At 49.6% G+C, this 24,128-nt stretch overlaps 11 protein-coding genes across 11 annotated transcripts; 6 read left to right on the forward strand and 5 right to left on the reverse strand.

The window, feature by feature from the left end:
* Nucleotides 1-1,046: 1,046 nt before the first annotated feature.
* Nucleotides 1,047-3,440, forward strand: HMPREF1120_05124 (metalloreductase Fre8; the record flags this gene model as incomplete). Its single annotated transcript, XM_009159287.1, has 1 exon — nt 1,047-3,440. One exon carries the CDS (start codon nt 1,047-1,049, stop codon nt 3,438-3,440), a length of 2,394 nt encoding a protein of 797 aa, XP_009157535.1.
* A 1,804-nt stretch (nt 3,441-5,244) lies between these two features.
* Nucleotides 5,245-7,891, forward strand: HMPREF1120_05125 (uncharacterized protein). The gene is made up of 3 exons (XM_009159288.1): nt 5,245-5,815; nt 5,861-6,012; nt 6,059-7,891. The coding sequence occupies exons 1-3, from the start codon at nt 5,749-5,751 to the stop codon at nt 7,448-7,450; spliced, it is 1,611 nt and encodes a 536-aa protein (XP_009157536.1). The 5' UTR covers nt 5,245-5,748; the 3' UTR covers nt 7,451-7,891.
* On the reverse strand, nt 7,843-9,408 carry HMPREF1120_05126 (uncharacterized protein; the record flags this gene model as incomplete). The annotated part of the gene is made up of 2 exons (XM_009159289.1): nt 7,843-8,645; nt 8,769-9,408. 2 exons carry the CDS (start codon nt 9,406-9,408, stop codon nt 7,843-7,845), a joined length of 1,443 nt encoding a protein of 480 aa, XP_009157537.1.
* A 685-nt stretch (nt 9,409-10,093) lies between these two features.
* On the reverse strand, nt 10,094-10,282 carry HMPREF1120_05127 (uncharacterized protein; the record flags this gene model as incomplete). Its single annotated transcript, XM_009159290.1, has 1 exon — nt 10,094-10,282. One exon carries the CDS (start codon nt 10,280-10,282, stop codon nt 10,094-10,096), a length of 189 nt encoding a protein of 62 aa, XP_009157538.1.
* A 695-nt stretch (nt 10,283-10,977) lies between these two features.
* On the reverse strand, nt 10,978-12,394 carry HMPREF1120_05128 (cytidylate kinase; the record flags this gene model as incomplete). The annotated part of the gene is made up of 6 exons (XM_009159291.1): nt 10,978-11,061; nt 11,108-11,299; nt 11,349-11,635; nt 11,689-12,036; nt 12,090-12,192; nt 12,242-12,394. The coding sequence occupies 6 exons, from the start codon at nt 12,392-12,394 to the stop codon at nt 10,978-10,980; spliced, it is 1,167 nt and encodes a 388-aa protein (XP_009157539.1).
* A 74-nt stretch (nt 12,395-12,468) lies between these two features.
* HMPREF1120_05129 (uncharacterized protein) lies at nt 12,469-13,407 on the forward strand (the record flags this gene model as incomplete). Its single annotated transcript, XM_009159292.1, has 1 exon — nt 12,469-13,407. The coding sequence occupies one exon, from the start codon at nt 12,469-12,471 to the stop codon at nt 13,405-13,407; it is 939 nt and encodes a 312-aa protein (XP_009157540.1).
* Nucleotides 13,408-14,385: 978 nt separating this feature from the next.
* Nucleotides 14,386-14,656, forward strand: HMPREF1120_05130 (uncharacterized protein; the record flags this gene model as incomplete). Its single annotated transcript, XM_009159293.1, has 2 exons — nt 14,386-14,455; nt 14,505-14,656. The coding sequence occupies 2 exons, from the start codon at nt 14,386-14,388 to the stop codon at nt 14,654-14,656; spliced, it is 222 nt and encodes a 73-aa protein (XP_009157541.1).
* A 556-nt stretch (nt 14,657-15,212) lies between these two features.
* Nucleotides 15,213-16,997, forward strand: HMPREF1120_05131 (uncharacterized protein). Its single transcript, XM_009159294.1, has 2 exons — nt 15,213-15,939; nt 15,986-16,997. Exons 1-2 carry the CDS (start codon nt 15,532-15,534, stop codon nt 16,331-16,333), a joined length of 756 nt encoding a protein of 251 aa, XP_009157542.1. The 5' UTR covers nt 15,213-15,531; the 3' UTR covers nt 16,334-16,997.
* Nucleotides 16,998-17,355: 358 nt separating this feature from the next.
* Nucleotides 17,356-19,598, reverse strand: HMPREF1120_05132 (uncharacterized protein). The gene is made up of 6 exons (XM_009159295.1): nt 19,505-19,598; nt 19,350-19,443; nt 18,894-19,298; nt 18,374-18,844; nt 18,265-18,329; nt 17,356-18,216 (listed from the first exon to the last, which is right to left on the reverse strand). Exons 2-6 carry the CDS (start codon nt 19,350-19,352, stop codon nt 17,637-17,639), a joined length of 1,524 nt encoding a protein of 507 aa, XP_009157543.1. The 5' UTR covers nt 19,353-19,443; nt 19,505-19,598; the 3' UTR covers nt 17,356-17,636.
* A 125-nt stretch (nt 19,599-19,723) lies between these two features.
* On the forward strand, nt 19,724-21,621 carry HMPREF1120_05133 (uncharacterized protein). The gene is made up of 4 exons (XM_009159296.1): nt 19,724-20,086; nt 20,164-20,652; nt 20,702-20,928; nt 20,975-21,621. The coding sequence occupies exons 1-4, from the start codon at nt 20,069-20,071 to the stop codon at nt 21,306-21,308; spliced, it is 1,068 nt and encodes a 355-aa protein (XP_009157544.1). The 5' UTR covers nt 19,724-20,068; the 3' UTR covers nt 21,309-21,621.
* Nucleotides 21,622-22,605: 984 nt separating this feature from the next.
* HMPREF1120_05134 (uncharacterized protein) lies at nt 22,606-23,864 on the reverse strand. The gene is made up of 2 exons (XM_009159297.1): nt 23,453-23,864; nt 22,606-23,330 (listed from the first exon to the last, which is right to left on the reverse strand). The coding sequence occupies exons 1-2, from the start codon at nt 23,742-23,744 to the stop codon at nt 23,005-23,007; spliced, it is 618 nt and encodes a 205-aa protein (XP_009157545.1). The 5' UTR covers nt 23,745-23,864; the 3' UTR covers nt 22,606-23,004.
* Between the last annotated feature and the right edge of the window lie 264 nt (nt 23,865-24,128).

A 24,128-nucleotide genomic window follows, 5' to 3' on the forward strand; every position in this document is an offset into this window, starting at 1 on the left:
GGTTTATTGGACTGTTGAAGGGCCCTACTCTGTCGGAGTCGGAAACCGATTGCTTTACAAGCGCCTCGACAGCTATTGATGGATGATAGGTTTGAGACACCCAACATCCACAGAAAGCACCCGGCTTGCCATGCATTGGACTGGCGTTCCTTGCTATTGTTGACAGCGGTAACATACTTGGCGGCATAGCGCAGCATTGCAAGCGCCCTGTTCCTGTCTAACTGTGCTGCATAGCTCCTAATGTTGTTGATTGTCAGAAAGGGTGGTCTGGTCTTCAAAGACCGTTCTTTTGCGGTCGGCATGAGTTTTATTCGCGTAATGCAGAAGGAAATGATATTGGGCAGAAACCCTAGTCTGGGGATAACACGTCGTGACGCGAAATCTGGTGATCCCAGGCCTCATATTGTCCGTTTAGTGCGCTGTGTCCAGTGATTAGATGCCTCTCGATTGAGTCTGCGTCCCGAGCACTGCACTTGCGATGATGGTTGGCCCTTTTGAGTCCCGGCCAGGGGCTTCAGCCTTGGCTTGGCATCAGTCAGGCTGACAAAGCCGGAACCATTTCCGACCTCTCCCTTTATTTTAGGATGCCTCGTATTACTCAATGCTCCTTGACCTCCTCCAAGGCCGCCTATTATCAGCCCGTAGCCTTTCTGATCCAGACAACCACATATACAGCATACCTGATTAGCGTCCTGGCCACCTAATCGATTTCTTCTTTTGAAAACTTCTCCAACGAGCCCACAGCAGCCCGTGCTTCCTGTCCAAATAATAGTTGCTAAGATCCCTTGGGCCAGACGAGGTATATCACACCAAGTCTATTATAGCTAGTGTCATTGATGGTTGTCGTTGGCGCTTATGGCACAGATTCCCTTGTCCATGGATCGATAAGAGGCTCTTGCATGTTGCGCCCACCTACTGGACAATGTGTTGCTAGGGACAGCATGAAGAAAGGTCCTACCAGAATCAGGGGAGAGAAGGTACATGAACAGAAGAAGGCGAAAAGAAGCCGGCGAACGAACCAGTGAGCGAATAAGCAAGATTTGCACATGAAGATGTTGAACTACACTTTCGTCAGCCTCACACCGTCGCAACTCGAAGAACGGCGCCGGCAACTTGATCTCTCGGGCCTGTACGCATGGCTGAGCCCCATCACGCTCCTTGTCAGCATATACTTCTGTCGTCAAGTGTTCAGATCATGTGATAGTGTGTCCCGACTCATACGGACTGATCAGCGTCCACCAACTCCACGGCGCAGTCTTGGGCAACACAGTAAGAATGCGCCATATCGTTCTCCCTCTTCGTGGGAATTCGAGAGCCTCGTTCGTCAGATACGATGGATTCTTGGCACGACCACGGCGACGGACTTTGGCCCTCTATCCACCCAAGTCGTCGGTCTCCTTTACTTTCTCTGGCTCGTCTACCTTGCCTTCCGCGCGACTGGCACAGACTACATGCATCTCACCAAGTCGTTCGGCCATATCGCCGTGTCCCAATTGCCCATCCATTACCTGATGGGGGCAATCAAGTCTCCAAATTCACCAATTACTCTAGCCACCGGACTGGGTCATGAACGATTGAATGTGTTTCATCGCCTCCTGGGCCGTATCATCCATGTCCTGCTGAGCATCCATGCGGTGCTGTATCTGCATTTCTTTATCAGAATAGGTGTCCTGGCCAAACGCCTTCGAGACCGCGATGTCCGCTTCGGCCTGGCTGCCTTTGCCGCGGTCACTCTTTTGGCGGGTCTTGCGCTGCCGGCTGTGAGAAATAGGGCTCGGGGATGGTACCATGCTATCTTTTACAGAAGTCATGTTCTGCTAAGCGCCTTGATCTTGCCTCTGGTTTGGGTCCATGTGCCCTACCCAAGCGTGAGGCTGTATATTGCGCAGACAGGCTTGATTTGGGTTCTTGGAGGGCTTCTGAGGCGGAGTCGGCAGTGTCAGAAAGTCAAGGCCACGTGTGACTTGCTTGCGGGAGGAGGCGATAGTGATGTCGATCTGATCGGTGTCAATTTCACAGTATCCGCGTCAAGTCCCTGGGCTAGGGCTCAGCCAGGACAACATGTTTATTTACGGCAAGCCAGCGGCCGAGTGTACTGGAAACTGTTACAACCGAGGAACCCATTCACAATTGCGAATATGCGAGCCGTCGTGCATGCTCGAGACTATGAAGGCGACGGTAAGAACGCGCCTAAAGGAGCCGGTGAAACGGAAATCCAGCTCGTGCTGAAGAACACCGGTGGACCGCAGACGTCATATCTCGCAGATGTTGCAAGGTCGGCGGCAAGCTGGAACGATGACGACGACAACAACAACAACAGCCACACAGACAGCGAAGAAAGGGGCAGGAGGGAAATCAACCCTTCTACTACTCCTACCACTACAAGAGCAGCCGCTGTTTCTGATCCGTCCACTGTGGACTTACTGGTTGAAGGACCATACGGCGGATCGGGGATATATATCCCACGACTCCTTGAGGAGATGAAATGGGTTCAACCCGATGGCAATGCTTCTGCTGCTTCACATGGCCCAATCATACTCATTGCAGGCGGGGTCGGCGCGACCTACATCATTCCAATATACCTGGCTCTCATGGCCGCGCAGACTCAAAGCGCTTCAGACCCTGCATCAAGGCCGTCGCTGTCTAGTCCCGGCTCAAGAGGAGACCACTCCCCTGACAACGAGGAACGGAACAGTCGGGGTAGGGGACGTACCATCAAGATGATCTGGCTGGTCAAGACCACGGCCGCCGCTCAATGGGGAATCGACATTCTGACTCAGAAGTCGCAGCAACCTCAAGGACAACAATGGACAGTCGTTGGCCAAGAAGATAAGGCTCGAGATTCGACCCCAGACGCAACCGTGGATATCTACACAACACAACAAGACGGATATACCTTCGGGGACTACCAGCTGGTCACGACAACAACATCCGTACTGACGCCGGCCACTGGCACTCGACACGCAGTCATAAAGATCCATCGACTCGGCCGCCGTCCGGACTTGTCAACCATTGTCGCCGATGCTCTGACACCAAGTTCTTCTTCTATCTCTGTCTCAGACTCTGTTGCTTGCTCTGGCGGTGACGCAACTGGCGAATCGATGTCAACATCAAGTCAAATGCAGACCCAGCCAGGAAAAGCGATAGCGACAAATGATCAGGATTCCGGGATAAGGAACAGAAAACAGAATCACGCCCAGCCACAGCGTCCATATTCAACGCTGTGGCCTCACAGACATCAGCAACGGCAGGACTCGGGCGACGCGGATATCATTAGAGTGCCTGATGCGAGGGTCAGCAAGCAGGCGCATTCCCAGCCAACTGCCAGTGTATTTATTTGCGGCCCCGCTGGTCTAGCAAGGAACGTGAGACGAATTCTTGGGACCCAAGTCCGCGCGGGAAGAGATATAGAGGTGTTTGAAGAGGTGTTTGGGTTCTGACCTCTGGTTGAGGCATAGTCTCTTAAATATATATATACATTATATATGCCCCGAACTGTGACTCGTCCATTACCATTTTCGTTCAGGAAAGGGAGCGCGGCCGCTTTACTCGGGCACGTGACGGATGCCCGGCCGAGCACGGGAGAGCGTCGCGGGAGCCACGGTAGAGTACGGGGGAGCGCGCCCGAGCACTAGACGAGCCGGAGGGAGCTTGTCTGATGCCCGTTCTCAGAAGCCAGTTCGGGCTCAGGGGCCCCCTTTGGGCCTCGACTATGAGCCTACACCACTATACTCAGCGGTGAATCTTGACCTCTCCAAAGTCCATTTCCGTTTCCAAACCTGAGCATCTCGCTATTTGACCCGTGTCGTGACTGAGCCATTCTGAGCTGTGGCTGTGCAATCCTGAGCTCGGCTTGGCTAGCACTGAGGCACTATGAGCACAACCCTGAGTCTTTGAAGGTTCCCACAACTTGGCCCCCTGGGTTCCCCAGTTTTTGGTGTTTCACGTATTCGGAAGGCCCAAATCCCGGGCTCACTCTCGGTTATTGTTGCCAGAGCGCCATCATGGCCACTTTTCGGGCCACGCCGCTGCCTGGAGGAGGCCCTCCAATCAACCTACGATGTTGATTTATCCATAGCACTCTGTAGAAGTTTGTGTATTGACAAGACAGGAGTTCAATTGCTGATACTGTACTTTCCTCGGTAACCGTGACCGCACATAAACTGCCTCCATCGGCATGAATAGTGATCTGTGGGAAACTGGACCGAGGACGCAAACCATCAAACCAACTGCACTGGAGTGGTCCATCCATGACTCAAACGCACGTCCGGAGGAGCCGTCGGGAGATGATTTTCATCGCTGAAGTCGGATTCCCACCGCGTGCTGGCAACCGTGCATCCTTCATGCCTTCGTTGTTGGGCGTTTCTGGCGGCGGGGTCATACTTAGTTGGACATGGTATAGAAATTGGGGCGGGTAAGGCAGACTCATGAGGGCAGGACACTGAACAGCAATTGTCCTTTCGCTGCCAGGATGGAGGCGGTTTCATGCAAGCAAGGCTGTGTGGGGGAACGTTGGAATGGAGTGAACGGTACTGACCTTGTGGAAATTGATTGGCCGACCTGATAACAGCGTGCACATGCGGCCAATCGACATGGAACCGGCAGTAGCTGTGGGGCTGTGCAGACGTTTGTCCTTGACAGAGAGCCAACGAAATCGGATAGGATGGCTGGCATGCGGGATTTTTGGCTAGGTAAGAGCATAAGGGCCATTCACTACCGCTCTCTAGTTGGAGAGCATGGAGGGACGAGCTGAAGGGTCTGCCAGGATATGGGATGTACAAAGAGGATGGGTACCTGGTAAACATTCACTCCGTCCCGTAGGCAACAGCGACGCAAAGGCACCAGCCGTCTTTACCATCGGCCAGCGCAAAACTCTCGATCTTCCGGTCATTTGAGTACCTGAGCTGCGTGTAGTATCGATTGGCCTAGTCTTATCGAAGGGAAGAAGATGTATAAGGCATGAGCGTGAGTTGCGAACCATGCGGTGTTCTTAGCGTAGTGAAGGATGAGCTGATGAGATTTGTCACCAGGTTGTTTTCACGACACCAAGTTTCCTAGCATATTACTTGAGCTTGGATCTCCTCGCAAGTGCTATTCACTCGCGGCTTCATGTGCTGGCGATGTGGTAGTTCCGACACGCCGGACCTAGTGCTGTAGTGAAGACACAACAATGAGCTTCTCTTTCCTCTCCTCCACATTTTAAAACGTTCGGCCCACTCGGTGTTATTTTCAGCCTGGGAGTGCATGACATTCGGTCATTTAGTAACGTTGACGGCAGATGATGCGCTCGATGAAAAACTACCAAACATGAGCTTGACCAAGTGGAGGAGAGTCTTGAGTAGAACCCACTAAGGTTATCCCTCAAGAAAGCGGAACTCCGTGGAACAGTGATTTGGGGCTAACGGGACCCTCGCATGGTGACTGATCCACGAGAAATCATCAGGGAAATAGCCAATGACATTGGGGGACGAACACTCAGTGCATGGACATAGTGCTCTTCCGATTGTAGGATTGATGAGGATGAAACGGAACTTTTGTTGCCTCGTTGGTGTGACAAAGCAACACGCAAGTGTTGCTTGTAAGTAGCGTGGATCCATACCACCGCCAAGAAGTGCCACAGCCCAGCCATCCCCCTTTGAGGTGATGTCACATGTAACCTAGCCTGGGCGCTTAAGGTCCGACCGCGACTGCACTTCGCTGGCAACTACATGAACCTGCCCATTCCTTTCTCCCTCATTTGGAGCAACCATGGCACGACGAGACAGTGCAACCGCTCAGAAGACCAAAAGGCAGTCCTTGAATCTGCCACACCAAGGTCATTCATCCGCTCCCTCTTTCAGTACTCGACTGACCAGCGAAGGGAAACGCCCTCAAGGCATCAAGAAGGGACAAAAGCAAACCCCTCTTCGACGGAGCGCCCGTTTGGACCGCTTGATTGAGGTTAATGAGACTCAACCAAAAGCCAGCCAGCAGCCTCTACCATCTCCAGTCAGCGACATTAAAAGTCCTCATGTAAGTCGCCAACGTCATGCTGTGATGGAAGACTGACCCAATACAGCGTGCGCACCCACCTCCTACCCTTCTACCATCGAAGCCTCCGAAGCGGAAACGAGAAACTGAACAGCAACTAAACCCGCCCTCTCCAAAACGGCCGCGAACATCTTGTCCTAGCCCCTCTGTTCAGGACGTGGATTCTGTTACATATTGGACGCAGACATACCACTGGCCGCGAGGATACTTCAACGAAAGTGGCGAAATGAGTCACTTATTGGCGAGAAAGAAATCCGCCACCTCCCTTCGCCGAAAGCGGTCGGATAGCGAGTCTGGCGTACTCAGCTCAAATACACCGAGTGACCAGAAGCCTAGAGAGGAGAAGAGTGCTCCTTATCAAGACCCACGCTACAACTCGCTTCTCGAGGCGAAAGGCAGCTTTATGGGCAAGTATGTTGGCCGGAGTGAAGAGGGTCCTACAACAACAAGCAAGAAAGAGTACAAGTCCTTGCTTGAAGCCGAGCAGATAGTTCCCGAACATTCCTTGTTTCAGGATGATTTCTTCGAGGATACCTGCGAGATGGTACAGAACAGAAACGAAGCAAAGGTCATTCAGGATATCGCAAGACTCATAGTCCCTTCCGCGCAGTCATTGGCGGTTCAAGGAGCGAAGCATTTCAGGTGTCTCATTGAGAGCGTCAACGAGGGCTGGAACAATTCTATCCCAGTCACCAAAACACGACCTCAACCAGACTATTCTGTGGGGTTCAAACGCTCGGCATTCACAGAAGATCAACTTCAGAAACTCCAGCCGTTCGTGGGCGACCTCTTCGACAACTCCTTCTTCATGGGGACATGGTATATGTACTTCCCCTTCTTCTCGAGCGAAGTGAAGTGCGGTGCGGCCGCACTCGACGTGGTAGATCGACAGAACGCGCACAGCATGACGCTCGCCGTTCGAGGAGTCGTGGAACTGTTCCGGCTCGTGAAGCGCGAGAAAGAGCTTTATCGGGAGATCCTCGCCTTTTCTATCTCGCACGATAATGAGACCGTGAGGATTTATGGCCACTACCCTGTGATCGAGGGCAAAAAGACCACGTTCTACCGTCATTCCATTTATAAATTCAGCTTTACCGCACTTGATGGGAAAGAGAAATGGACGGCGTATAAGTTTACCAAAAGTGTCTATGATACCTGGATGCCTGCTCACTTCAAAAGGCTTTGCTCGGCAATCGATGCAATACCACCCGATATACATTTTGAAGTCTCCGAGGAATCCGATCTGCAATTCCCTTCCTCATCTGGACTCTCACAGGGTCTGGAGAGCCATAACCTCTCGGACTTAGGAGCTATAGGTGACGATGAGCTGAGGCTCCTCGATCCCCAGGAATTGACACCAGAAACTTCTGTTACCCAAACATCAGAACAGGTGACGTTCAAGAAACCAAAGAAGAGATGAGACTCGGTATTCACATGGCTAGAGAACTTGTGGAGAAAGGAAGGTGGAATTGGGGCAAAATCATTTCGACGATATTACTGTCTCACAAGCTGCTATTATCATGGTGTTCGGGAACAAGTTTGGTCCCAACGGAGAATCACTCGCATCAAGAACGGTGTATCAATGTACACAGCAGAGAGAAATTCTGGACATGATTTATTGTGAATGCTCTGTGCGAAATACTTCGCTGGGGTGATACGACCTTTTGGACATGGCTCCTGAACGTTATATCTGCATGCAAACAGGTTGATATCGTGATAGTGAATGCATTCTCTTGTGTGCCGTAGTCTTCGAGTTACAGCCTGGAGAAAGTGTGAGAGAAGGGAGAAATCCAAAAACCATAAAGCAGTCAATCAGGCTTTTCCAAACCCGTTTGATTCTCTGAGTACTGCAACGAACGCCTCTATCGTCATCTTCCCATTTTCTACATCATCCTGCAGGGACTCCATCCTCTCCACCATCTCGTCATACTTGTCTAATTCCGCTAGCTTCTGTTCCGTGAACTCCCTTGCCTCCTTTCCGTGGTGGCCCTCCTCCAGCTCCTTCCACCGCTCCTGCCCGAGGCGCGCCTGAAGTTGCGTGAAGGGTAGGCTATCCGGGTGATTGAACCCCCACGACAGCAACATGTGCAGCCACATGCTCCCCGACTCCTCGGAGTGCCTCACCAGGCGAGATAACTCCATAGTTTGCTGGCCTGGCATCCGCGCCTCCTCTTCCTCGAGCACGGTCTTAAACACGTCCAGGTTCCGTAGATACCTCCCTAATACCCTGGGAGCCTCTTCTTTGTCGAGGAAAGTGTCGTAGTTATTCAGCCGGTCTTGCAACAGCCACCAGGGGGCCGAGCCGAACAGCTGCGCGGGGCCGGCGTACGACCACTCGAGGTCCACCACCCCGACCACAGTGAGGTCGTCTGCGCTCCGGACGATGAGGTTAGCGAGGCCGAGATCGTCACAAACGAGCTTGTAGGGGCCAGATGCGTAGCTAGGTTCGACAAGCTGCGGGGCGACGGCCTGGAGGGCGCGAAGGGCAGCGTATTTGGCCTGGGTGACGGTGGGACCGCCACCCGAGTTAGGCTGGCGTTGGAATTGGGCCCAGTCTTGGCCAGCCAGATAGCAGAAATAATCAGCAGTGTCAGAGAAGCCTATGGTACGGTCGCCTTAGAATAATCTGGAATTAGTATGTTTGTTTGTTTCTCAAGCAAGCGAGGGTATCGCCGCTAGGATGGCGAATATGAAAACAGGAAGAAAGAAACAGAGAACCAAAATCAAGAAGGCCATACCAAAAGTATCGACTCCTCCAGTTTGCAGGATGTCGTGCGCCTTGAAAGTCAGGGGCCGGACAGGAGCGTTAAATCCGGTCACGGGGGTCGGGAGGCTGCCCAGCATAGGAAAGTCGATCTGGAAAAGTTGGAGGAGGATACGGGCGAACTGTCGGTAGAGGAATTTAACGTCATCATCGCAAATGTCATCCCTGAGCAATCTGGTGTTGTGCTGCTGCCGCAGCAGCGTGTTGACGCTGACCCCTTCGATGAAATCCATCACAATGTAGGGCCCCAGGCCGAGCGGATTAGCAGCTGTCAGCCCCCAGGCAATGATGCCCGGGACGGGGACGTTGCTATTGCGGAGGAGGCTCAGTACCTCCACCTCCACTGCAATCTTCTCGTCGGCGTACTCGTCGCAGACGCTCCCGATGATGGGCATACGGAGCAGCCAGGTGGTGCCGTCGCAAAAGCGCAACTTCTGGCACAGGTTGTACGAACCGTTCAGGAAGTTACAGTCCAGCATACACTCAAGCTTTTTGGGATGCAAGGATGATATCCAGCTCGTTATATGGCCTGCAACGCGAGCTTGGTTAACTCGCTCGACCCAGAGTCGCTTCTGGACGTCGTGAATGAGTTCGATGGGCTTGTTGATGTCCATAATGTCGAAGGAGGTGAGCCGTGGTCAAGGATCGGTGAGTTCTAGCTCGACAGAGCTTGGGTCTTAAAAGGGTCTGCCTGCGGATGACACAAGGTTAAAATGACAGAGAGGGAGCTGGCACCTGAATTTTCGCGGGGATGCCTTACTAATCAGGTCGTCCGTCACAACCACCAAAAATGTACGAAAGGAGAAGTCTTATGTTAGGTGCAAATGTAGTGATGTGGGAGTTCTCTCAGTCAAAATTCGTTTACGGCCAGTTACGTATATATAGCGGCCAGAGCTCTCTCCTGGTTGTGAGGGGGCAGAATGCACTCGCTTGCCGCTACAATTACAGTGGCACTAACAATGGACTGGGCGGCGTCGATGAAAGTTCTGGCGCCGGGGCGCATGATTTTGGATATATAAGTATACAACGTTGGCGGGAGGAGAGACGCTCCAGCCTCAGCCCACAAAGATAGATAACGGTGCAAACCCTCAAGCTCGATCAATCTGATCGAGCTGCCCGAGGCCGGCGAAACCAGGGTCTCCGTAGTCAGCCTCTCGAGCCGGCTTCTGCGATCCAATAAGGTACCTGTAAAGGCTGGAACGATGCGCACATCAAACGTTGGTTTGCGAACTTGCTGTAGATGGAAGAGGATTGGCGAAGGAGTGGTGCGGGAATGCTCGTGGGTAGGCCATGGGTCGGTTACTTGCCGCCCGTCTTCGCTCTTTCGGCCTTCTCCCTTTCAGCCTTCTCGCGCGCCTCACGCTCAAGCTTGTTCTGCTCGCGCTTGCGCTTAGACGAGTTAGCAGTGTCGACAAGCTGTCCGATGGCATTGCTGCCGGAGTTGATGATAGCGTCGTTGACTTCCTTGCGAGCGTTGGCGTTAGACATGGCGGAGTCGGGCTTGTATGAAATTGATTGCAATGTGTAGGTGAGTATAGAATTTTATTGGAGAATAAGGGCTGTGATGCTTACAATGGTAGGAGTGAAGATGACTTCAATTCTTGCTCCGCGATAACTGCTTTATACTTTGTAGTACTTAACTATAAAACTCACGGGAATATCTGTATCTGTCTACGTGGACCAATGGCTTTGGACATCACACCACAGTACAAACAAGGCATGGGAGCTGCAAGCATTATTCAACCCATGTCCGTTTAGTTGTGCCCCTAGTTATGCATGGTGAAAGACCCAAGATTACTCGAGAACGACAGGGACAACGGATCATGCAGTTCAGTCACGTGATACCAAGGCTGCATCCCTCTTGGCTCTTCTGCGGCAAGTTTATCACATTTTGCCGCAAATCCAATAGATGCCCACTGTCACCGGGCGCCGCTGCGGCCTGGATGATGCAAAGTACAAAATTAGGGCAACGGCATTGACGGGTCTAGTTAGCATCATATTGATTGGATAGCTGTCCGAGTTCCGTACGACATTGTTAAGGCAACCGCATCACGAATTATTCCTTCTAGAACGGCATTGACAGAAGCGTATATGTCGTCAACGGATCGGAATAAAATTTCCAGCAGTAAAGAGGAAAGACCGACGTGGCACCGCATTGTTTGCGCGCAAATGTGGTTCTCATTTTATTGACTTGCATCTTTCGTGATCTCGTCCACAACAACCTTGATGGAAGCGTACACGTCGTCGGCAGAACCATTAGCATCGATCTTTTGCTAGTTAGCCTGGCGAATACCCTATCTGCGGGTTACATACCGTCCAAAATGGACCTTTGCTTTGAAGATGCTTTTCAATTTTCAAGTTCTCCTGAGAGAATGTCCGTAAACGTTTCTTGATGGAGTCGTCATTATCGTCAATCCGGCCAGACGACTCCGAGCGTCGGTTTAAGCGATATAGCTGAACTTCTTCTGAGCATTTCAGAAGTATGGTAAAGAATCTTCCTCGGATCTATAATTGACAGTAAGTAGGAGTTTGATGTTGTATCGAAACTAACAACCTTTTCCTCAAAAGCACGGGCCTGGTCTAAGCTCCTCGGAAATCCATCCAAAATAACAATGGATTTTGTTTCCATTTGAGATTCTTCAATTCGCTTTTGTATTAAGCGTACTGAAAAATCTGCCGGAATGATGACTGAGTTTCTGATGCTGTCCTTGATAAAGTCGGCGAACCCAGACGAGGTTGACTTTGTTTCTTCACGAAGGAGATCGCCCACTGAAATGTGCACAGAAGATGTGTCCTGAGTAATTCGAGCACATTGCGTTCCCTTCCCTACGCCAGGGCCTCCTATGGGGCTGTCAGTTTTGAAGGAGGAAAGACTTGGAAAAGTAGTAATATACCCAGGATAAACAAGAAGGTTAGATCCTGTGTCACGTTGGAAGACCATAGTGTGTCCCTCTCTTGCTTTAAACACTTAGCCCAGTCTCTGAGCTCTGACGCGCTGACTTTTGTCTCCAGTTCCATGAATTCGCCAAGGTCCTTCACCAGTTGCGAGCGCTCTTCATATACCACAGCCTGATGCATACACTCTAGAGCATCGACACTGCGGACCAACTGCGCTGTTTTGCTATCACCAGCTTCAAACTCTGACCAAAGTTCCTCTATTTCATCGGCAAAAGATGGATTCACCGGTCTGATGAGGCATGCAAGGTAGGCAAGGGCAAGGCGTTCTTTGAGCAGCTTCTCATCTATGAAAACATCAGAAAGTGATTCAAGACTGATAAGGAACAACAGACAATACCTCTTGGAACGCCATCTGACGGAGTGATATCTCCAACAATCGCTTCGCCCATATCATGGGCCAATGCCATCTTGACCGCTCGCATTCGAATTTCATTGTCGATCTAGTAGTTGGCAGTAGGGCTTTTCGTGAATGGTCCTCTGTGAACATACCTCGGGAATCATCCAAACCATCACAGCCATACGATACATGTGATCACTCACGCTCTCTGGGGACTGAATTCCCCGCTTTGCCCAGCCCTTACGCTGGATATTCTTCAAAGCCTCGAGGACTCGAAGGAATGCAAAGGGTGAGGTTGACTCCATCACTGGTGAGTCTCTCGTGGATTCAGACAGGGTCGTGAGATAAAGATGTTTGTCAAGCAAGACAGCGGAGAAACATGCCTGCGCAATCTTTTCATGCTCTCTTGGCGCGACGGGGGAATATCGCTCCGATTCGGTGCGGCCCGCCACATATATTTGCGGCCCCCGCGCCCATACCCCGCCAACTTTCTCAAGTGCTTCTAAAGATGTTGCCCAAATTCTCCTCAGCAAGTCACACGAAAAGTCGCGATTTTGACGTCAGCTCCACCATGCTCAATAGTGTAATATCTCCCAGGACGGATACGCTTTTTCGGAAGTGGCAACAGCGATATGACATTAGTGAACAAGCTTTCCACGCGCTTTGGGGCATCCTTTCCGCAGTTGAACATGATGCAGAGCTCGAGAGACATAACAGTATCAGCCACCAAGTATTCCCTCAGAGCCAGCCACTGGATTTGGATGGACGTCCCGCGGATGGGTGGCTCCTCCACGGAATGATTCCTGGTGCAGACGCAGGATATTCATCCATCGGCAATGGCTCCAACCCTCAGCCAAACACAGATGGGAACTTTATCTCTGGGGGTTCAAACATTGAACTATTCGATGACGATATACTTGTTGGTGGATACAACATGGAGGTGGCCTACATACCGGAACTTCAATCTTTTTCGGACAACCTGGATTTCTTACCTGGGGATACCTCAATCCTGGCCGAGCGGCTGCCTACGAAAACCCCTCTACCACAGATATCGTCCTGGAGTGAACGTTTACCTAATGGAGAGCAACAAACAATGTATCAGCATTTTAACCAAGCCCAAACAAGCTATGTGACACCTTCTTCCGCAACCACTCTACAGAGGAAGCGCAATTCCGCCCAAGACGCTGCAGAAAGTGCGATTGGTCACAAGAGACGAAAATCAACCAAGCAGTGCATCAAATGTTGGATTTCTAAACGATCAGTACTGCTTGCTCCTTTTTTCAAAAAATTTACAGCTGCTTATGCCCGTCTAGTGTGACAATGTCGGTGGTCAATGCAAAACTTGCGTGGCCGCAAAAATTCCTCAGGAAATCTGCATACGAACGAGACTGGCGAATTGCCCCGTATTCCATAAATGTGAGTTCTTCCCTATGAAGGTGGTTTAATACTGAGACTGAACAGGGAAGGATACGACCTACAGCGTAAGGCTTAAATGGTTACATCTTCACTGGAAACCATCTACAAGACTTGCTACACTTCGACATGAAGAAAACGGCCCCACAATCATGGTTGATGCATATGAATTTTGTGGATCTTCTCCAGATGAGATACTCATCTATTGGAAGGAGAGAGATGGCTGGGATTATGCAGAGACAACGACATTTGGCCTGAAAACGTGCGAGGTAGATCTGACAGATTATATCAATCAACATCTATCATACTACCTCTCACGTACAGAAAGCCAAAGCTATCTTGGACAGATACTTGCCAAAGTGAAGTTGGATTCTGAGGTCAGCACGCTCTTAGTCTAGAGGATACTTAGCTGATATTCGGCAGGCTGACCTTTTAGCTCGAACATTACAACTATGGACTGCAAACCGTCTCCTAATGAAAGGTTGGGAACTGACCGGTGAAGAATCATTGGGCATGACCCCCATCGACAAAGACAATTCACCTTTTTATCGCAGAATTCCAGCTCCTCGTGTGATGCAAAATCAATTGGACAGCAACCTTGAGGCTTTTATTTTCGAAACTGAGAAGAGAGTATTGAAGGATCTCCAGGAGGCAATTTTGAAACGATCGACTTACTCCTGGAATATTGTCTGTTTGACCACGATTGTGCTTCTGCATGTGCTCGAGAAAGATAGTTGGAGGCTACTATATTGGAAGTATCACCCTCAAGAAGTAAGTTATTATGCAGCCTTTGCTGGACTCTACTAAATTCTATAAGCGCTATGCTTGGAGACACCCTGAGTCTCCTGAGAAGTTGATAGAGAGGAATATGCATTTCTCCAACATGTTGGTGACGTGTGTACGTTTTGCAGGCCAAGTCCCCCAGAGATTGAAGTCCGTACTGGAGGAGACAAGTAAGTGAAACCTGAATGCTATCAGCCACGAACTCTAAGCCCGATTTAGTGAAACCAAACTATGAGTACAAAGAAACCGATGACAATAGCATCGACGGCTCTCTAAGTCATCTTGTGTTGAAGGAGTCCTTCAATGATCTAGCCTCTGTGGAGCATTTCGTCTCTTCGACAGTGGCACGGAATGTTGGGCTTGATGCTTAATGTGATTAATGTTCGGTTGATCTATCGGCTATGTGAAACCGAGCTGATCTGGTGCGAGACTCCTTGACCAGACTGTTTTCCTTTCTTTGCACCGCGAGTGTTGTCTTTGCTTTTGCTACCCGATAGAGATCATTCAGGCTCCAACTTTCATGGCGAAAGATTTAATTGAATTTCTAAGCCGGGGAAATGAGCAGATCAGTTCATACGCCACTGAATCGAAAGCATCCAGTTCATAAACTGTCCAGGCACTGCGGAACAGTGGTCAGAATACACCCGCTAAAGCCCCCTGTGAGTTGCCCAGAGCACCCATAGACAATGATAGTCTAGTCGCCCTAACCTTGGAATTCCAATTATGTTTGAATCTTTGGAGCTTGCCCGTTGACATGTCGTCATTTAGCGGCGAAAGACAAGGCGGCTCGAGCATTCCCTGGCAGCCGACTGAAGGTAAGCGCCCAACACTCCGAACTGAGGACTTCAACGAAGCTTTAGATGTCACTATATTTTCCGTCCATTTTCGTCAGACATCTACACCTTCCGTTGGTGGGGATCTCTTGCCGGATACGTTAAGGGTTGTAGCAAACTGAGTTGATGTGCGGCAAACTAGATGTAACTTGCCGCTGAACTTTAGGATTTTATTCGGGTGGCATTCGAGTAAGTCTCTACCGCACGGATCAGTCACACCTAGTCTTTCGTGCCAAAATTCAGGTGATTTGTCTGTGAAATTCAACATTTCTGTATCATAAAGATGTCAGATGGAAATAAAATCCTCCGAACCAAGGAGATGTGGTGCTATCTTCATTGTGTAGAATTTTCATTTTCTCCCTCTACAAGACAACTGGAGTTTCGGATATCCACAAGAAGCAACTCAAATCAGAATGTCAACAGACGACTCAGATACAGTTGCATTCTCGTATATTGGCACTGCAGAAACAATATTTGATCTCAAAATACTTGGGGACTTTTGCGCTACCAATGCTCCCCGGACGAGACGCGTGGTTCAGGAAGAATACAACCGGCAGTTCTCAAACGGAGTCAATTTTACTTTCATACAGTGCGGAGAGGATGTTCTCACACCACCAATGGATTGGCTGGGAGATGGTGAAGACGATGCCGGTACTTTCAAAATCTTCCGACCTCAAGAAGCTGACAACCCTTATGTTCAACTCAAAGTCGGCCGGATAAGCAGAGGGGAGAAAGACTTTGAGCTCCACGTGTTTTACAGGCACTTGAAAGTCACTACTGACTATATTGGACTATTGAATATCATGATCAAACTGGATGTGGTGAGTGGCATCTAAACTCTCTGATACCAGCGCTAAGTTTGCTTAGCCGTCCATTATCCGAGAATTGCTCCTTTTCAGATGTAAGGCACACGCAGCGTTGAGTGAAGTATACGAAAGTCATCTCGCACAAGACTCCGTAACTTCTCTAAACCATTATCTCCAACAAATGCGGGATTTAGAGGGGCTCTTAGGACGGCGAAGCTTCGAAGACGAGACCGCGCTCCTTACCAAAGTTGAAAGTGTCTACAGATTGTCTGGAAGTATTCATTTCCTCAAAGCTTTCGCCTCGGTATCCACCCCTTGCTCGAAGCCGGCAGGCCGTGAACTTGCCTATACAATAAGGGATGACAATATTGTTGACATGGATAATTTGTATTGTGAATGGGCCGGATGAGTTGCACCTAGCGCGAAGTTCCCAAGAACATATGAGGGAAAGGGTGCTGGAGGAGACAATGAACAGGGAAAGGGACCTTGACACAATGGGTAAGGGAAGGTGTTAGATGTGCAATTCTGTCAAGCCCTGACGATCCGCCCTGACGATCTTGCTATTCCGTCAGACTAACCCGCCGACCATTCCAAGTTTGATATTGTCCTCATGTACAATCTGAGAATTTGCATTCGATATTCTCTATTCTATGCAAGATCGCGGGACCCTGAGGCATATCGATTTAATCAAAAACAAGTCCAGGCAAAGATGAGCCTGACAGCAGTTCTCAGGGTATAACAATCCCTCGGGGATTTCCAGGGTTGCTTCTAGCAGAGACATATAGATGTCCACAAGTTTCAAGATTGCAGCGTGACAGATTCTTCAATTCGATCAATTCGACCACTGAGTTGTGGTGTTGCGGAACGAGACATGCCCCCGGACCCAACATATCCGACAGAGGGACCCAAGCTTCGAGAGCACTGCTGGACGAACGACAGCGGAAAGTTCGGCAAACATGGAGAGCCCATTCCGTGCCCTCCAAAGATTGATGCCTACATTGGTTACTTCTATAGTATGCTGGCAGTGTGATCATCGTTTGAGATAATGTGTTAAAACAAGAATGTGATTCGGCTTTCCGATTGTTCTGTTGCGTGCAGAAGCAGCACCGTTCCTTAGCATTATCATTGGCCGTAGCATAGTTGCACGTGATATAAATTGGCTCGATATTCGGTTCAGCCTGCGACCTTCCATATCCTTGAGGGCTTCATGATGTAGCTGAACCAGGGACCTCTGACCGGCAGAGCTCCAGCACTTAAGCCATGCCTTCCTCGTCCGATGCAAGGGCGCCATGGTGTTCGACATGCACAGTTTGATACACCTGGTGACGAGACTTGGGAGTACCAGCTGCAACGTTACCGATGGCATCGTGAACGGTGGCAGCAGCCCCGAGACCAGAAGCATATAAAGCAGGCAAGACCAGGTGCCAGTAATCAGTGCAACACTCGTCCTTCAGTCATATTGAAAATTAGCCTGAGCTAGAATATCCCTCCTAAAATGCAGCAACGCAGCCTGCTAGCTAATCTACATCCAGGACTCAAACCGCTTGCTTCATGCGCGATGGGCCATGAAGAATTGTCATCATTACACAGTATCACTTTCCCCGATATGCGTGTATTCTTAAAGCTTATCCACGCTCTGATGGCCCTTGAACGTTGAAGGGTCTGAATCGATAACTCCTCCTCATCCATTGTGCCAGAAGTATTATCAGCTCTCATCTCAGTTCCGCCGATATGCCATGCGTCAATTCTATCATCGTAGTCTCGTGAGATCGACCGCTCATTCTTAAACGCACGTATTCATCCGATAGTGCGTCAAAGATATGCCGCTGAGGCGGCTCCCGATCAAGGATTGTCTCGAGGAACTGTCGGATATCACCAAAATCTTCTCCCATGGATTGAAGTTGCCTTGCCAAAGCAAACAACAGTCGTTCAGCGACTCTTCCGCTGTTTCCGATCGACGTCCCATGTAAAAGTGCGTCGAGGTCAGCTATATAGTTAGCTGTGATTGGTTGCTCGGAGTAATCCAGAAAATCAGGATAAAGTCTTCGATAGCTCAATAGTGCAGACATAGTCAAAGTGAGTTGCTCTACGGTTTGATGGCCTTGGAATTCTTCAGCCACTCGCACATATAGATTCCAGCCTTCTTCTGACTTTGCCCAGTTCGCGAGAACTTTGAGTGGACCATTGGGACCATGTTCACTCCACTGAGAGACGGAAGTGCTCCAGGTCAAAAGAAGGAGAGTGTTATTTGCTGGCTTGTTCAGTGGTGGAAGATTTTGATAAGTATCTATCCTGTTCCCGGTTACAAGTGTGGTGTACGCGTCTGAGGCAAAGACTTACAGGATAGTTTCAAACATTTTGATCTGACCAACACCAAATCCGCTCAATATTTGTGACGGAAGATTCTATATTCGTTAGACTGGCGATAGACGGCGTGCCGTGATCCTACCAAGTGTCCTGGGGGAAATCCGATTTGGAAGGAACTCTTCATTATCGCTGCCCATTGTCCCAGTCCTTCGGCACTCAGTGTCTCCCCAATGAAAAGAGGAGACTTCGAGAGTGAACTGGAAATCTCTCGTACATCAAATTCTCCGAATTTTTTGATGTCGCTGATGTCAAAAATCCTAGCGCAGAGCTCACAGTTTTGCTTTGCTGTGTAGTTTTCTGCGAAATTATGCTGGAGGAAGTCGACTCTCCCACCGGATAGCTCTAGTAGAGCCCGGAAAAGTGATGTTATCTGGCATTCGTCATGATTGAAAGGTATTGGAGGTTTTAGTCCAAACTTGAGACTGTCAATTAGCTCCTCCTCGTTGCTTGCGAGGAAAATTTGGGCATCTGCAGACATATGGTCTGCTTCTAGATTCAGAAACAAGAATACAAGATTTCTTGCCAATTTTCGACGGACGGAAGCCAGAGAGTCCTGTGAGATACATCAGAGAACGCTCTGAAGACTGGGGACGATCACTTACCGATATATCCTGGATTAGTATCTTTCTGTCAAGTTCTCTCTGTAAACCAAGGAGCTGAGTAAGATTGCGATAGGCTTCCTTGATTTCGTGGCGATGCTCGGAGAAGATTACATCGACAGCCCGTTGGAGCCAGCGCTCGCGAGCTTTCCTGTTCGCTTGACAGATACCAAGAATGTCTTTCTCAACCTCTCTCGGGTGTGTAGGATTGTAAGGAGGATTTTCCTGCGATTGAAGCTCCTGGACCTCGGACAGGTAAGATGGATCGACAGCCACTTCGAAAGCTTTGCCATTGTCATCAAATTCCTGAACAATGCAGATCCGCGAGTTCGACTCTTCCGTAAGCCGTTGAAGATCAATTGTCTCTGCTGGCACGCAGATGAGTTTCCAATGGGTAGGTGTGGATGCCTGGGAAGTGAGCAATAATAGTTTGCTGGAAATTGGAGCAAGGTATCTTACCATGGTTCCCTGATTTGAAAAGGGAATAAGCTTAGGGAGCAGGTTGAAGCGGCTTCTAAGCCAGCCTCGCAAAATAATGCAGAGAGAGGTGAAGCTAGGTAAGCGGTTAGCCCCGACCACAGAATGTCATACAAACTGGGCGCTCATCGACAGACATATATCTAATGCACACTACTCGAAATAGTCATCAGGTGCAGCACGAACTAGCACATGTCATCGGAGCGAAAGCAGAGTAGTGCACACAAGCTTCATGGTCAAGCTGTTCAGATAGTACCGCACGCCGAATCCTGCGGCAGACCAGTGATAGTTTGCCGACTGGCCAATTAGGGAATGATGCGACCAACATTAAACTACACATCTACGAAACTTGATGTCAACAATCTTCAAGCTGTAACATAGTCGAGGCGCGAATTCCCTTCGGATTGAGTGATTATGAATATGTCAAGAGGTAGAATAGCTTGCTCCAACTGGACCTGAAGCTGTTCTTACGTCCAACCTGGACATGCTAGTATATCATCGGCTGCCTAGTTGTCCTCACCGATCTCTGCTTTTCATGTTCTGTGGTTTCCATCCCTCTGATTTTTATTTCTCTCATTTCTTCACGATATTTCTAGGTACTTGTTTTACTGCCAAGGGACAAAGACTTTCCTTTCCGCCCACGTAATCCCTCGTTTTTGCTCACCCGTCCTCCAGGAAGTTCCTGTCTGTGCATTGCGACTATGGCCACGTCACCTGAGGTCAGTCACCCCGGTCTATCTTTCTGCGTCAGAAGAATCGCTGTGGAGGGTTGATGATCAATATCTCATACCCACAGGCACGGATCGAAAGGAGACCGCTCTCGATATCGCAAACCCCGTTTTTCCGGCAACCAATTATGGACCTTTTCACGATCCTTACAACGGTCTTTTACTCCCCCGACCTTCTACTTTCTCACGACGACACGGAGATCCCAGCCTGCCCTATTTCCGACGAGAATCTCAATACCATGATCGACGGCTTCAATTTGGAGCAACAGAGAGTTCTCTTTGCCCTCCACTGCCAGTTCAACTCTAACCCACCTCCTCGATATTACAAGTCACTCATCAAGCTCGTCTTTGGTTATGCGAGTCAGGAAGAAAAAGACAGATATACGAAGGGGATGGCTCGAAGTCTTTGGTCCTTGCGGAGACCTGAATATAACGTCGCCACTCTCCTCATTAATCATACCGACGTCGGCATTAAGAAAATACAGGCCGTTGAAGAGGAGAACGAGGCCCGGAGGGCGGAGGTGAGCAGATTGATAGAACAAGTCGACGATACCATGGTAAGAAATCCGTCGGACTATCCACTCGGGGGACTAACGTGTAGAGCAGTCCACATGTAGGCAATCGATTCAAGTTCAAGCCAACAAGGACCAAAAAAGTGGGACAGTCTTTCATGCCGCCATGAAACTCTTGAATCGTCAACCTGCTACGCGGTCTACCGTCGAGTGGATCGCTTCGGACGGCTACGAGTTCGCTTTTGCGTGTGTTGGGGACGATAAGTCCTTGAGGGGTTCACTTGTGAGACACTGGCTGAGTGTCGAGGAATCAGGAGCAGAGTAAGGCTATTCCCGAACTCATATTGCGTTTCTCATCCTCCTCTAGTGTCGACCTGTGCATACGAGAACTCAAGAACGGAAATTCGGAGACAGGTATCCGCCTGCGGTTGGCCATTTTTGCGGCCATATGGCACAGGGCTAGAGTCATGAATAGTGTGAGCCCAGATGCCGAGTCAAGTCAAGATATTCCGACCAGGATTCAGGACCGGGAACCTGTCCCACCAGCAGCCGGCGACCTTCTAGAACTTTGCGAGGGCTTTCTGACAACGCATGAGGAGGTCATCAACATTTCCGAAACCCTCCTTCTCCGTCTTTATCAACATCACGACTCTTACTCGGCCGCGGTGACAAGTATCACGGCGTCTCTCCAGGGATTATGAAGCACTGTAATTTGGTAGAAGAATTAGGACAGTTTCGTTTCGAATACGACATCTTCTTTGTCTTTATCTTTGCGGCTTGGGGTTGGGAATAGATTGATGACACGTCGAATGGCCGCTTGGAGGAGTAGAAAGGCCGCTAGGAGGAGCAGAAATGCCCCTCCTAGGATGGCGACAAAGGGTCCTACAAAGAAAATTGCTATCGCAAAGAGTCGTTCCCCAACGGACATGATTTTAGTTGAATTTGTTTGTCTTCAAATAAAAAAGGGCAGCACCAATTTTAATATCTTCCCTCGTGAGGCTCGGTTAATCTCCCTGCTAGCTTCCTGCTGTAACCGAACGCGACAGCGCTCTCTGCTTGGGCATACACTCTCAGGGATGTTCCAGTCCACATAGAGATAGAGTTTCTGCAAGTCGTTCAGAACAACGCCACCTGGGAATGGTAGCATGCACGGTTTGGTGAGGAACTAATTGCTTCGGGCGGTGATACTCCCATCTTGCCCTCCCAGGCTTCTTTGGCTCGGAGAGAGGATGAGGAGTGCGCGCTGTTTACAATTAATTGGCTAGATTTAGGTGGCTCAAAATGGGGCCTTATCTAACCTACGAACAATTTGGGCAAAGGGGTGCAACGAAACGTGCCACAAGCCAGGCTCGACTCTCTGGATGGTCCCCTACAGCTGCAGAGGAAGTTCCAGGCTCAGAACTATCTCCACCATGTTGCCACGTCAACATTCGGCAGATACGCTTTATGTCTGCGATGTAAGGGGAACCTGGAGACAAAGGGCGATTCGCACAGGTATATTAGTATGTTTCCAGGCTGTTTTGAAAGACTCTTTTTTACTTTCGCTCGCTGCTCGGAGGAGATATTTTCTCGTTAGCATAACACCAGCGATGGGTCCTCCAAGTTTCCAGGATCTATTAACCGACATCGACGGATTGGACCCTCAGGACCCGAAGTGTCAAGAATATCTGCAAAATGTGAAAGATGTACTCGAAGCGAATATAGAGGCAGCGAAGGAACTGTTATTTCTCAAGGCCACAATGTCAGGAACTCAACCCGCAAGCACTCAACCCGCAGGGGCTGAGATGGAGCCAGTAGTGCTATCTGAAAATGGCATTCAACAGTTCGGAAGGATATTTGGGCAGCTTGAAGGGTCAACTCGACATATATTTGTGTACGTGAACCTGCGGGCGATAGTTGTTGCGATGATTGGGTCGACTACTAGGGAGGAACTGGAATCTTTAGCACGACTTCACAATCAGGCCATGGAAATTCACGGATTAGCCATGTTGGCGGAGCCGGAAATCCAACAGCAAAATATTGGGTCAGGGCAAGCGTAATGCTATGGGCTCGAGACCAAGAGGGAAGGCACCCAGAACGAATGAACGGTATTGTTACCTTGTGCGGATGGGCAGGGGAACATGTCTGAGAATATCAAACCCGAACACCATCAACAATTTTCTGCACAAATCCACTTATCTGACAAGGATATATGCTGGCATAATTGAATCCTCCATAATTTCACAATCCTTTGTATTATCTGCACAGTTACTCTTGCCCATTATTATAGTGAACAAGGTTTGGAAAGCCCCTACCAAGCTGTTGCTAGACTTGTGCAACAAATAGGTTGCCAGGTCCATTACCTTCGATTGTGCCACTAGCTCTCGTTCACCCCCTGTCGTCGTATTTCATGTCCACTCAGCAATAGATGGACGCACAGGCTGCCGGTCTAGGAGCCGACAAAGGCACCTGATTGGCAACGCCGTCGTCCTCGGCAGTGAAGCTCCATAAGGTGTCAAGGTCCGGTAGCACATGGCAGCAGCGAAATTGATTGATTAGCTGCAAATTCTGCGTAATCGATGATGGATCGTTGAGGATGTTGCTTAGGGGCGTGAGTACGTTGGGCCCGAACCCAGTGAATAAGTCGTCTGCGGCGGCCTGCGCAACCGTGCTGGGACTCACATCTGATGCACACGCGAGAATTTGTAATTGGTCGGGCTCGTCGTTAGCAGCTCTGAGGGCGACTATAAGAAGGTTTAGTTGTATTAGCTTCATGTCGACCCCGTAGTTTTCGATTAAGAAGTAGTAAAATACTGTGAAAATTCGTAGAAAATAGTAAGTACGGAGAGGAATTGCTAATACTAACCTACGAGCTGTAATTGTAAATGAAGCCCTTGCAGAGAAGTCGCGACATCGAGAAAATCATTGACGGTGGTGACATCACTGTTCCACTGATTAATTGCGCCTGCGACGGCGGCCTGGCTCGGGACGCCGTCCGCACAACCGTTGGGGGAGTTGCGCTTTGCGAATCGCAGAGAGGGAGTAGCGGCAGAAGCACCGATGAGGCCAAGAGCCAGGAAAGATAAGGTAGCGACCATTTTCATCGGGGTATTGTACAATCGATATAGAGTAAGAGTACTCGTCAACCTATTAAACATGGAAGTTGTTGTACTGTAGAAGCGATACCATAATGGAAGCGAGAAGAATCAAAGGTCTTATACATTGAAACTTCTTATAATGCTATCTCGGTCCCTTTTACAGCACTTAACCGAATCGGAATTTGATGTACTGGGCGCAGGCTTTCACGCATGGATTTGCCGATATTTGAGGGACTAAAATGGCCCCGTTTGGGACCAAAAATGGACCCGTTTGGGACCCAAAAAACACCCCGAGGCTGCCCGAAAGGGAGGCACACTGCCCATAACCAGTGTGACAAGGTCGAATTTGGGCAGTGGCGAAGATACATGCTTGATGCGTGATGGCTCCATGCAATGGCCATCCCTTGATATTGTTTGCGATCTTTTACGGACCGGTGCCTCAAC

This window comes from Exophiala dermatitidis (genome assembly GCF_000230625.1).
Source record: "Exophiala dermatitidis NIH/UT8656 unplaced genomic scaffold supercont1.4, whole genome shotgun sequence".
Taxonomy (NCBI): domain Eukaryota; kingdom Fungi; phylum Ascomycota; class Eurotiomycetes; order Chaetothyriales; family Herpotrichiellaceae; genus Exophiala; species Exophiala dermatitidis.